General features: G+C 43.0%; 1 protein-coding gene across 1 annotated transcript in view; it reads left to right on the top strand.

Annotated features, from left to right (window-relative positions):
• The window catches only part of SLC25A20 (solute carrier family 25 member 20), a 33,305-nt gene that overhangs the window by 8,306 nt on the left and 11,077 nt on the right, over nucleotides 1-13,922 (top strand). The window contains exons 3-4 of the mRNA XM_007129894.4: nucleotides 2,505-2,632; nucleotides 5,624-5,714. Coding sequence (XP_007129956.1) covers nucleotides 2,505-2,632; nucleotides 5,624-5,714 — 219 coding nt within the window. The remainder of the gene's footprint in view (nucleotides 1-2,504; nucleotides 2,633-5,623; nucleotides 5,715-13,922) is intronic.

Genomic DNA, 13,922 nt, shown 5'->3' with positions numbered 1-13,922 from the left:
AAATGATACAAGCACTTAGTTTGCTACTGAAGGACTTGTAACAAAGTAGCCCTCCCACCCCAATTCTTTAGAGGTTACCTTGAGCTCTCAGTTATTAATGCTCTTTTCTACCTAGATGCATACGTATATTTTATACATTTAAAAATGTGTTTTAAAACTAACACAGGGACTTCCCTGGTGCCCCAGTGGTTAAGAATCCACCTGCCAATGCAGGGGACACGGGTTCGAGCCCTGGTCTGGGAAGATCCCACATGCCGTGGAGCAACTAAGCCCGTGCGCCACAACTATTGAGCCTGCGCTCTAGAGCCTATGAGCCACAACTACTGAAGCCTGCGCACCTAGAGCCCATGCTCCGCAACAAGAGAAGCCACCTCAATGAGGAGCCTGCACATGGCAACAAAGAGTAGCCCCCGCTCGCCACAACTAGAGAAAGCCCGCGCGCAGCAACAAAGACCCAACGCAACCAAAAATAAATAAATAAATAAATATTTATTTACTTATTTAAAAATAAAACTAACACAACATTGTAAAGCAATTATACTCCAATTGAAAAAAAGAGAGAAAAAAATGTGTTTTAGCTACCTATTTGTGGTAGATGATTTTAACTCTTGCATTCCTTATCACCTTTCTGCCCTGCCCATATAATTTTATCATACTTTGTGGTTTAGTACAATTCAGTGTTTTCATGATTACAACTTTATATATGTTTTTCTCTGTTAACTAAGTAATGTTCTATGATGTGCATTTCATTTCTTGTACAACTTTTTGTTTTTCTTGAGGGTGGGTTAAAAATTGCGTCAGTTTCTTTTGCTGTGTTTCTTTGAATCTCTGCCTCTGTCATCCTGTACCCTAAATGCTCTGTAGAATACCTTTTTGTTTGGTTTTCCACACTGCCAAAACAGTTATAATCTGTTGTTCCATTGTTTATTGTTTTGCTTTGTTCTTCTTGGAAAAAACAAACAAACTCTTCCCGGAGTCCTCTATCCTCATACTGCCATGTAGACTGGTTTCTTCCCAGGCCCTCTGTACCAGACACCATCCTGGAGATCCCCTTCATCTCTCTTGGGCCAAACCCTTGGTCTCCTGGGTCCCAGATCTTCCTCTTCCTTGATTTACTAACTTGTTTGGTTGGGATATCTATTTGTCTATTTATTGGCTACTACATAGTTGCTTTCATTTTCAAAGTGTACTAGTGAAAATTGATGTGCAGTCTTGCTATTGTCTTTAACAATAAAAACCCCATGTCTTTTTTTGTGGGGGGCACATTGGGCGGCTTGAGTGATCTCAGTTTCCTGACCAGGGATTGAACCTGGGCCACAGCAGTGAAAGCCTGGAATCCTAACCACTAGGCCACCAGGGAACTCCCCTCATGTCTTTTTTGTTTGTTTGTTTTTTTGTGGTACGCGGGCCTCTCACTGTTGTGGCCTCTCCCGTTGCGGAGCACAGGCGGCTCTGGACGCGCAGGCTCAGTGGCCATGGCTCACGGGCCCAGCCGCTCCGTGGCGTGAGGGATCTTCCCGGACCGCGGCACGAACCCGTGTCCCCTGCATCAGCAGGCAGACTCAACCACTGCGCCACCAGGGAAGCCGTCCCCTCATGTCTTAATACTTGGGAAATACAAAAATTTCGCACACCTCTAATGTCACACCAAAGAAGTCACATTGTACATTCTGTTTTGTAGCCTGCTTATTTATTTATTTATTTATTTATGGCTGCATTGGGTCTTTATTGCTGCATGCAGGCTTTCTCTGGTTGTGGCGAGCGGGGGTTACTCTTCGTTGTGGTGCGCGGACTTCTCATTGCGGTGGCTTCCCTTGTTGTGGAGCATGGGCTCTAGGCACGCAGGCTCAGTAGTTGTGGCGCACGGGCTTAGTTGCTCCACGGCATGTGGGATCTTCCCGGACCAGGGATTGGACCAGGGATCGAACCAGGGCTCGAACCCGTGTCCCCTGCATTCTTAGGCAGATTCTTAACCACTGTGCCACCAGGGAAGTCCCTGTAGCCTGCTTTTTTTAAACTTAGTAGTCTCTTCTCATGTTACAATGTGATTTTATGGCTATGTGAATGTCCATTTATGGAGTTCCCATAATGTGTCTCAATCTCTTTATGGAGTTCCCATAATGTGTCTCAATCTCCTATTTGGTAATTTTTAGGTTCATTCCAGAATTTTGCTACTTAATAAATTCCTGATGTCATTCTTTTTTATATCTGAGTATTTCCTTAGAATACATTTCTAGACAGAGAATTTTCTGATGAAAGTGTAAGCTACATATTTCCAGATTGCCTTCCAGAATAGGAGCTGTTTTCAGTTTCTCCAGCAGTGTATAAGAAGATAAACTATTTCTGATAAATGTGGGAGTATTCTTCCTTTTAAAATCTCTCCTTGCTTGGAGGGGAGGTGAGGGAAGGAGGCCACAGGTCAGAGGACACACTGCTTCCCTGTTTCAGTGATGTAAAAGTTAGCTGTGTCTGTAAACAGCTTCCACTTCTGTGATTCCTTGCAGGGCATCACGGGTCTATATCGGGGCATGGCCGCCCCCATCATTGGGGTCACCCCCATGTTTGCCGTGTGCTTCTTTGGGTTTGGTTTGGGAAAGAAACTGCAACAAAAACACCCAGAGGATGTGCTCAGGTGAGTACTTACAAGCCTGGAGGACTCGATGCTGTTCTGCCTGGTGGTGTGACACAGGTTAAGGGAAAGAACCTTGGCTGACAGGTAGTGGCTGTCCTCCTGGGTCCCCAGGGCTAGCTCCTGGTTGCTCCACTTGAGGGAGGTACTTGAGTTTTCCTTTGCCCTGTGAACCAAAAGGGAAAAAGAAAAACTCAGATCCCTCCCCCACCCCCTTATTAAGTTGTCATAATTTCTTCTGTGATGTAGTATTGCTTAACTCCACAGCATTGGGAGGTCTGAATGCTAAAATGTGTGTAAAATGCCATGAAGGTACCTGGTGCTGCAGTAATGACAGCAGCAGCCTTGTTTCCCATCACCTGGTTGGGAGAAGGGAAGGTTCCAACTTTTGTTTTACTTCATTTTAATAACATAATTATTTCAGATATTGGTTTCTCTGGTTCCCCCCCCCTCTGGGTTTTAAAAAAAATTAATTAATTAATTAATTAATTAATTTGGCTGCATTGGGTCTCTGTTGCTGTGCACGGGCTTTCTCTAGTTGTGGCAAGCAGGGGCTACTCTTCTTTGCAGTGTGCGGGCTTCTCATTGCGGAGGCTTCTCTTGTTGCGGAGCACGGGCTCTAGGTGCGCGGGCTCAGTAGTTGTGGTGTGCAGGCTTCAGTAGTTGTGGCACGCAGGCTCAGTAGTTGTGGCTTGTGGGCTTAGTTGCTCCGCGGCATGTGGGATTTTCCCGGACCAGGGCTTGAACCCATGTCCCCTGCATTGGCAGGCGGATTCTTAACCACTGGGGCACCAGGGAAGTCCCTGATTTCTCTGTTAAAGTGAAATAAATTAGTATATTTCCTTTCAGTAAACTTTAAGTTAAATTTGGGTATGAAGAGGCAGATGAGGCAGAATTATAGTTCAGAATTTACAAAGTAGTTAATGAAAACAGGCTTCTTGGGATGCAGGGGAATTCTGAGTTGAAACATGGGATGACAAGGCACTCTCAGTCTGAGCTGTGCAGGCTGACAACTCCTGGGAGGGGCTGCAGGCATCACAGGACCCTGGCTAGGCTTGGGATTAGGAGCTCAAGGGAGGCAGCCCAGGGTGCCATGTGGTTGTTTTCTGTCAGTACTTCAGGCCACAGCAGGCTGAGTAAGGGTCTGGACATAGATAGAAATGCTCGTAATGTGAAACTCTATTTTTGGAGTCCTTGTGACCCTCTGAATGTGACCAGCTTCTATAAAAAGCCGCAGGTGGCCCCAAATGTGGGTGTGTGGGGCTTCCTTTTGAAACTGTGTTTGACTGTTAGTAGTCCAGATGTCCTATGGACACATGTCCTCTCTGAGCACCTGGTCTTTTAGCTCATGTGCTAGCTCACAAGGGCCATGCACAAGAACACCCATGGGGTCACTGCTAGTACTTCAGCCTGTAGCTTGTATCCCCTATACTATCGCGTCAGTCCTCAGAGAAGCACCCTTCCTGCTTAAGCAAAGGTTGAGACACTCAGGGTCCTGCCCCCATAATCCTGCCATGCTCTGAATCCTGAATGTCAACCCTGCCACCTTCCCCTCCCTGCAGTAGTGTTTGGGGACAATATGGAAAGGAACATTACCAGGACCTTGGGTCCAGCACTCACAGATGCTTCCTTGGTGTGGGGGTGAAGGGTGGCAGAATGGTCCACCCACGTAGGGTGTCTGCATGGTACCCTGTGCACACACAGACCCTGTTCAGAGGAAAGTCCTCAGTCCCGGGAGGTGGAGGTATGTCCAGCCTAAGGTCTGGGCATACATGGAAGAACAGATGTTGGTCTCATTAGGGGAAGTTTCATTGCTAAGAGGGCTCCTCTTGGGGACAGCAGTGTGAACTGAGACTGTAAAGGAGGCCAAGCATGAAAACAAGTCTCCTGACTGTTGAACAGTCAGCTTGTGTGCTGGGCTTGCATGCCTGAGGTAGTTGTGTGAGTGCCTGGAAAAAACAGGACCACTGAGACTGGTTCCCTGCCTGGAAGGAAGGACCTGAAGTGGATGTCTCCCTTTCCCCATTTGACATCTGTTCTCCAGGTTTTGGGCTCCTTGTAGGGTGGGACAGGCCTGAAGGCTCAGCTCTCGGAGGCTTGGGGTTAGGAGGGGTTTGCGGCCCAGGCAAGAAAGTGAAGTTTTTCAACAACATTTGCTAAATTGTGGGGACACTATTGAAATGCTAATTGCAGCTCTGTGCTCCACTGCCTCCCGACCAGTCTGGTATAGCTAATCTTAGAAAGGAAAGGAGATGCCAGAGGTGGGACAGGCCGTGATGCTAGGAGCCTCCAATTCCTCCAAATATTCAGTGTGGTTCATTCTGTGAGGGCCATGGTGAGGATCCATATCTCTGGCCACTGGTGGACTATTCCCTGCATGGAAGGCCACAGGACCCATCATGTCTCTGGGTACCATCCCTGACTGGGCCCTTCCCAGCATCTTACAACACATTCCTCACAACTGGCCTGGCTGCCCCTTAGCCTGTGGAAGTGGCCACAGCCGTTCCTCCGGGCTTGACGCCATCCTTTGTGAATCTTGGCTTTAAATGTTCTCAGGCCCTTGGTGATCCAGAGGAGGCGAGATTGGAGGGGAACTGGGGTTGACTGAGGTCTACATTCTGGGTTAGAGGCTTTTTTCCACAACATCCCTGAACTTTACAGATCAAGGCTCAGAGAGGCCTGGAAACTCATCCGTAGTCACTGTGCATGGCAGGCCGGGGAGGAAACTTCTCCCATGGGTGAGGCCATCTGAGCGTGCATGTGGGCCTCGTGACCAAGCTCATATTGCTCTTGGCACTGAGACCCCTGCCTTGGGAAATTTGACGTCAGAATATACCTAGAACTTGGGTTTTGTGTGAAATATGCTTTATTTGTGCTGGACTTCTGCCCAGTCCAAGTACTTATTTTTTCTTTCAAAGTCCTCTTTGCTGGGATTGCCTCTGTTCTGGGTGGTTAGTCACAGGTTCTTGCCTCTTGTTTTTGTTTTCAATATAGCTACCCCCAACTATTTGCAGCTGGGATGTTATCTGGTGTATTCACCACGGGGATTATGACCCCTGGAGAACGGATCAAGTGCTTGTTACAGGTGAGGGTGTGATCTGGGGTGGGGGGATATGATTTGGGGGGAGGTGGCTAGCTTTTTCCATTGGGTATACAATTTTGTGTGCATGTTTATGTCCTTTCACCCTTTATAAAGACTTCAGGTCAGGTGTGCAAAACAGTTTCAAGGTTTTCAGGAACATGGAAGCAATCGTAGTAGAATCAAGAACCAGGACAGTGTAACAAATCAACCAAATGTCACACCTGTGATGGGTCAGCTCAGACTTGTCCACCCTTATTAGCAGCTACTTCAGGAACTCTGAAAGGTGAGTCTTGTCTCATCAGAGGTGGAAGGGAGGCTGTTCCTGCCTAACATGTTATGTCTCTGCCATTTGCCCAAAGGCTCAGTGCCCTTAAAGTGTCTGGCTTGTTCCCAGGCCAAGGGTGTGAACTGACTGCCTGCCTGCCTTACCACACAGGGCTCCTTTTTAAAAAAGTGTTACTGCTTTTTTCTTCTAATGGCTGAAGCAATTTAACACACAGTCTTTGCTAGAAAAATTTTGGTAATGCAGAGAAGCACACAGAAAACAATGTATTTATCACCCATGATACCACCCCACTGTTATGCTTTCTGTGTGAATTCTTCTAGTCTTTTTGGTAAACTTGTATTAAAAAAAGTTATCTTTTGAAATAAAATTGGGGTCACATATTGCAATAGTTTTGTAACCAGCTTTTTTCATTTGATATGTCACAATACTTTTGTGATTTTTTTTCTCAAGCATCATTTTCTGTATTTATTTCAATACATGGCCGTCATTTACCCAATGATACCTTATCTGGGGACATGACAAATTACATGCCATAGTGAAGATCTTTGTAAATAAGTCTCTGCATGTGTTCCTGATTATTTTCTTAGGCTAAATGTCTAGACTTGTAATTAGTATGATTAAAGGTATGTACTTTTTTTTGTTAAGGTATGTACTTTTTAAAAAGGTTTTTAATGCATTTTACTAAATGGCCCTCCTATAAAAGTCTGTCATTTTCTATTCCTGTCAATAGTATAAGAGCTCTTACTTCCCAGCAGATTCTGTGACATCTAATTTACAATCTCTGCTAGTCTGATGGGTGAAAAATTTGCATTGTTTTAATTTTTCTTGCTCTTTAATTGTCGGTGAGGTTAATTTTTTTGATGCGTATTAGCTGTTTGTATTTTTCCTTTGTGAAATGCCTATTTGTGTTCTTTGCTCATTTGTTTGTTTTTCTATTGACTTGTAAAAGCTTTGGACATGTTTGAATTTATTATTTTGTTTTATTTATTTTTGGCTGTGTTGGGTCTTCATTGCAGCGCAGGCTCTCTAGTTGCCGCAAGCAGTGGCTACTCTGTTGCGGTGCGTGGGCTTCTCATTGTGGTGGCTTCTCTTGTTGCAGAGCACGGGCTCTAGGTGCGCGGGCTTCAGTAGTTGCAGCACACGGGCTCAGTAATTGTGGCACGCGAGCTCTAGAGCGCAGGCTCAGTAATTGTGGCGCGTGGGCTTAGTTGCTCTGCAGCATGTGGGATCTTACCGGTTCAGGGATCGAACCCATGTCCTCTGCATTGGCAGGCGGATTCTTAACCCCTGTGCCACAAGGGAAGTCCCCAATTTATTATTTTAAAAAATTTTTATACAATTTTTAAAGGTTACACTCCACTTATAGTTATTACAAAATATTGGCTGTATTCCCCAAGTTGTACAATACACCCTTGTAGCCTGTCTTACACCCAGTAGTTTGTGCCTGTCACTCCCCTACCCCTAAAACCTTTGGACATATTAAGGTTATTAATTTCTTATCATATTTGGCAAGTCTTTTTCATGCTTTGCATTTGTCATTTAATTTTGTGCATTTTTTAAATTAAATTTTTTATTTTGATATACTTACAGATTCACATACAGTTGTAAGAAAAGGGAAATAAATAAATAATACAAAAGGATCCCACGTACCCTTTACTCAGTTCTTCCACAGAGATAATATATTGTAAAATTATAGTACAGTATCACAACTAGGATATTGACATTGTTACAGTCAAGATACAGAACAATTCCATCATGCTAAGGATCCTTCATGTAGCCCTTTAATAGCCACATTCACTTCCCGTACCCCACTCCAGTCCTTAACCACCCCAGCAACCACTAATCTGAACTCTATAAGCCTGTAATTTCAAGACTTATATAAATGGAACTATACAGTATGTAAACTTTTCAGATTGGCTTTTTCAACTCAACCTAATTTTCTGGAGATTCATACAGATTGTTGCATATATGAATAGTTCATTCCTTTTTAGTAGTCCATGGTGTGGATGTACTACAAATATGTTTAACTTTTCATCCATTGAAGGACATCTGGGTTGTTTTCAGTTTTTGGCTATTATAAATAAAGATGCTATAAACATTCACGTACAGAGGTTTTTCTGAGAAAATCAGTCTTCGTTTCTCTGGAATAAATGCCCAGGAGTATAATTGATGAGTCACGTGGTAGTTGCATGTTTAGTGGGGTTTTTTTTGTTTTTTGTTTTGTTTTTTTTGGCCACACCGCACCAGCATGTGGAATCTTAGTTCCCCCATCAGGGATCAAACCTGTGTACCCTGAAGTGGAAGCGTGGAGTCTTAACCACTGGATCTCCAGGGAAGTCCCATGTGTGTTAGTTTTTACAGAAACTACCAAACAGTTTTTTCAGAGTAGCTATATCATTTTATATTTCCACCAGCAATGTATGAGTGATCCAGTTTCTCTGCATCCTCACCAACATTTGGTGTTGTCACTGTTCTTAATTTTAGCCATTCTGATAGGTGTGTAGTGATATCTCATTTTAATTTGTATTTTCCTAATAGCTGAAGATGTTGAACATCTTTTCCTGTGCTCATTTGCTATATGTATATCCTGTTTGGTGAAATGTTTGTTCATGTGTTTTGCCCATTTTCTAATTGGATTATTTGTTTTTTTATTATTGAGTTTTGAGTGTCCTTTATTCTAAATACTAGTGCTTTGTCAGATATGTGGTTTGCAAATATTTTCTCCCAGTCTATAGTTTGTCTTTTCATCCTCTCAACAGAGTCTTTTGAGCAAACATTTTAAATTTTGATGAAGTCCAGTTTGTTAATTTTTCTTTTATGGATTGGGTTTTGGGTGTTTGGGGCATCAGGTCTTAAGAACTCTTTACCTAGCCTGCAATCCCAAAGATTTTCTTACATGTTTTTTCCAAAAGTTTTATCTATAGTTTACCTTTTACATTTAAGTCTGTGACTCCATTTTCAGTTAATATTTGTATTATGTATGAGAATTAGGTCAGAGCTCTTTTTTTTTTCTTTTCCCTAGGGCTGTCCAATTGCACCATACCATTTGCTGAAGAGACTTTTCTTTCTTCCACTGAATTGTGTTTGCATCTTTGTTAAAAATCAGTTGGGCATATTTATGTGGGTCTACTTCTGGGTACTCTAGTTTCTTCCATTGATTTATGCATCTATCCCTTCACGAGTACTACACAGTCTTGATTAGTATAGCCGTATACTAAGTTGAAATTGACTAGACTGATGCCTCCCACTTTATTCTTTAAAAAAAAAAAATGGGGACTTCCCCGGTGGTGCAGTGGTTAAGAATCCGCCTGCCAACGCAGTGGACACGGGTTCGAGCCCTGGTCCGGGAAGATCTCACATGCCTCGGAGCAGCTAAGCCCATGCACCACAACTGCTCAGCCTCTGCTCTAGAGCCTGAGAACCACAACTACTGAATTCGTGTGCCACAACTACTGAAGCCTGCACTGCTCCACAACAGGAGAAGCCACCGCAATGAGAAGCCACACACACCGCAACGAAGAGTAGCCCCCGCTCGCCGCAACTGGAGAAAGCCCGCGTGCAGCAACGAAGACCCAACACAGCCAAAAGTAAATAAATTAATGAATGAATGAAAAAAAATTGTTCTAGCTATTATAATTCCTTTGTATTGGGTTGGCCAAAAAGTTCGCTCGGGTTTTTCTGTAACATCTTGCAGAAAACTTTTTGGCCAACCCAATATTTCCATGTAAATTCTAGGATAATTTAGAAAATTGAGAAAAATCTTGCTGAGATTATGTTAAACGTATAGGTCAATTTGGGTAGAATTAACACATTATTTTGAGTCTTGCAATACATGGACATGTTATATCTCTCCATTTATTTAGAACTTTAATTTCTTTCATCAGCATTGTGTAGTTTTCAGCATATACCTAAGTGCTTCTGTCTTAATTTGACTTTGTAAAATGGCATTGTAAATGGTATTATAATTTTAATTTTGTTGTCTACATTTTCATTGCTAGTTTGTAGAAATACAATCAATTTTTGTATGTTAATCTTGTATCATGTGAACCTTCCTGAATGCCCTTATTAATTCTAGGATTTTTTTTTTTGGTAGATTCCTTGGGATTTCCTATGTAGATAATCATGTTATTTGCAAATAGGGACAGTTTTATTTCTTCATTTCTAATCTGTTTACCTTTTATTTCCTTATTTCACTGGCTAGAATTTCCAGTACTGTGTTGAATAAGAGTGATGAGAGTGGATATTTTTGCCTTGTTCCCCATCTCATGGGGAAGTATTCACTATTTCACTGTTAAATATGATGTTAGATGTAGTTTTTTGTTTGTTTGTTTAGTTTTTTTGGCCGCACCACGCTGCATGCAGGATCGTAGTTCCCTGAACAGGGATGGAACACGGTGCTCCCTGCAGTGGAAGTGTGGAGTCTTAACTACTGGACCACCAGGGAGGTCCCAGATGTAGTTTTTTTGATAGATGCTCTTTATCAAGTTGAGAAAGTTACCTTCTATTCCTCTTTTTCTGAGAGTTTTCTCATGAATGGATATTGACTTTTGTCAAATTCTTTTTCATTTATTAATGTGATCATGTGATTTTTCTCCTTTAACCTCGTATATGGTGAATTACATCAATCGATGTTTGAATCCTGAACCAATTTTGCATTGCTGGAATAAACCCCCCAACTTGGTCATAGTGTGTAATTCTTTTTATATACTGCTGAGTTCTATTTTCTTACATTTTGTTAAGTATTTTTGCATCTATAGTCATGAGAGATATTAGTCTGTCATTTTTTTTTTCTGTCTTGCCTTTGTCTGGTTTTGTTATCAGAATAATGCTGTCTTCAAAAAATGAATTGGGGCTTCCCTGGTGGCGCAGTGGTTGAGAATACGCCTGCCAATGCAGGGGACACAGGTTCGTGCCCCGGTCCGGGAAGATCCCACATGCTGCGGAGCGGCTAGGCCCATGACCCATGGCCACTGAGCCTGCGCGTCCGGAGCCTGTGCTCCACAACGGGAGAGGCCAAAACAGTGAGAGGCCCGCAAACCACAAAAAATGTCCGGAGCCTTTGCTCCGCAACGGGAGAGGCCACAACAGTGAGAGGCCCGCCTACCGCAAAAAAAAAAAAAAAAAAAAAAATGAATTGGGAATTGTTCCCTCTTCTATTTTCTGAGAGGGATTATGTAGAATTGGTGTTAATTTTTCTGTAAACATTTGGTAGAATTTTATAGTGAAACCATATAGGCTTGGAGATTTTGGGGGAGGAATTATTAAATTACGAATTCAATTTTCTTAATCGTTATAGGGCTATTCAAATTACTTATTTCATATTGGAAAAATTGTGGTAGTTTTTTTAAAAAAAATATTTTATTTATTTATTTATTTGGTTGTGCCAGTTCTTAGTTGCAGCAGGTGGGCTCCTTAGTTGTGGCTTGCCAGCTCCTTAGTTGTGGCATGTGAACTCTTAGTTGCGGTTGCATATAGGATCTGGTTCCCTGACCAGGGATCGAACCTGGGCCTCCTACACTGGGAGCACGGAGTCTTATCCACTGCGCCACCAGGGAAGTCCCTGTGGTAGTTTTTGTTTTTGTTTTTTTATCTAAGCTGTCAAATGTGTGTGTGTAAAGTTGTTTGTAGTATTCCCTTATTGTCCTTTATACATTGGCAGATTCTGTGGTGTTATCTTCAGTTTTATTCCTGATATTAATAATTTGTGGGGCTTCCCTGGTGGCGTAGTGGTTAAGAATCCACCTGCTCATGCAGGGGACACGGGTTTGAGCCCTGGTCCGGGAAGATCCCACATGCCGCAGAGCAACTAAGCCCATGCGCCACAACTACTGAGCCTGCACTCTAGAGCCCGTGAGCCACAACTACTGAAGCCCTCGTGCCTAGAGCCTGTGCTCCTCAACAAGAGAAGCCACTGCAATGAGAAGCCTGCACACCGCAACAAAAGAGTAGCCCCGCTCGCTGCAACTAGAGAAAGCCCGTGCGCAGCAGCGAATACCCAACACAGCCAAAAATAAATAAATTAATTACTTAATAAAAAAATAATTTGTGACTTCTCTCTTTTTATTTCTTTGTCAGCCTCACTTGAGGTTTATCAGTTTTACTGATCTTTTCAAAAAAGATTTTTCTTTCTTTTTTTGGCCGTGCCACGCGGCTTGCGGGATCTCAGTTCCCTGAACCCAGGCCACAGCAGTGAAAGCCCAGAATCCTAACCACTAGGCCACCAGGGAACTCACCTCATTGATTTTCTTTATTGTTTTTCTGTTTTCAATTTCATTGGTTTCTGCTTGTTTTGTTTTGTTTTGTTTTTGCGGTATGTGGGCCTCTCACTGTTGTGGCCTCTCCCGTTGCGGAGCACAGGCTCCAGACGTGCAGGCTGAGTGGCCATGGCTCATGGGCCTAGCCGCTCCGCAGCATGTGGGATCTTCCCGGACCGGGGCACGAACCTGTGTCCCCTGCATTGGCAGGCGGATTCTCAACCACTGTGCCACCAGGAAAGCCCTCTGCTTGTTTTTTATTATTTCCTTCCTTTTGCTTGTTTTGGGGTTTTGTTTTGTTTTTTTTTGGTGTTTGAGGTGCAAGCTTAGATTATTGTTTTGAGGCTTTTCCTCTTTTCTAACATATGCAGTCAGTGCTATAAAGTTTCCTCTCAGCCCTGCTTTAGCTGTGTCCCACAAACTTCAATATATTTTAATTTTCAGTCAGTTCAGTGTGTTTTCTTTCTTTCTTTCTTTCTTTCTTTTCTTTCTCTGTGTCGGGTCTTAGTTGCAGCATGCAGGATGTTTTAGTTGTGGCATGAAAACTCTTAGTTGTGGCATGTGGGATCTAGTTCCCTGACCAGGGGTCGAACCCCGGCCCCCTGTATTGAGGGCACGGAGTCTTAGCCACTGGACCACCAGGGAAGTCTCAGTTCAGTGTATTTTCTAATTTCCTTTGAGACTTCCTTTTTTAATTACTTAGGAGAGTGTTGTTCAGTTTTCAAGTGTTGGAGATTATTGATTTCTAGTTTGAGTCCATTGTGATTGGAAAACATATTCTGTATTATTTACATTCTTTTAAATTTCTTGAGGTTTATGGCCTTGGTTATGGTTTATCCTGGTCCATGTTCCACTGGCATTTGAAAAGAATGTGTGTTCTGCTGTCATTTGGTGGAGTAATCTATAAATGTCGATTATATCCTGTTGGTTGATGGTGTTGTTGAGTTCTTCTCTATCCTTGATGATTTTCTGTCTAGTTGTTCTACCTATTTGTTGATGGAGGAATTTGAAATCTCCAACTGTAATTGTGAGTTTGTTTGTTTCTTCTTTCAGTTCTATCAGTTTTGCTTCACATAGTTTGCAGCTTTTTTGTTTAATGTATACACATTTAGGATTGCTATGTCTTCTTGGTGGATTGGCCCTTTTATCACTATGTAATGTCCCTCATATTACCATTATATAATATCCCATATTTTGCCTTACTGTGTTCTTCCTTCCTTCCTGATGTTCCAGGGTTCCTTCTTTTAGAGTTTCTTTTCTATTTAAAGAACTTCCTTTAGCCATTCTTTTGGGGAAGGTCTGTGAATGACAAAGTCTCTCAGTTTTCCTTCATCTAAGAATGCCTGATTTCGGGCTTCCCTGGTGGCGCAGTGGTTGAGAGTCCGCCTGCCGTTGCAGGGGACACGGGTTCGTGCCCCGGTCTGGGAGGATCCCACATGCCGTGGAGCGGCTGGGCCTGTGAGCCATGGCCGCTGAGCCTGCGCTTCCGGAGCCTGTGCTCCGCAACGGGAGAGGCCACAACAGTGAGAGGCCCACGTACCGCAAAAAAAAAAAAAAAAAAAAGTAAAGAATGCCTGATTTCCCCTTTATTCCTGAAGAATATTTTCACTTGACTTAGGGTTCTGGGATTACAGTTCTTTTCTCTTTCTTTCTTTCTTTCTTTCTTTCTTT

This window comes from Physeter macrocephalus, chromosome 18 (genome assembly GCF_002837175.3).
Source record: "Physeter macrocephalus isolate SW-GA chromosome 18, ASM283717v5, whole genome shotgun sequence".
In the NCBI taxonomy this organism is placed as follows: domain Eukaryota; kingdom Metazoa; phylum Chordata; class Mammalia; order Artiodactyla; family Physeteridae; genus Physeter; species Physeter macrocephalus.
The sequence above is the reverse complement of the archived record's forward strand: the minus strand, read 5'-3'. Positions and strand labels throughout refer to the sequence as shown.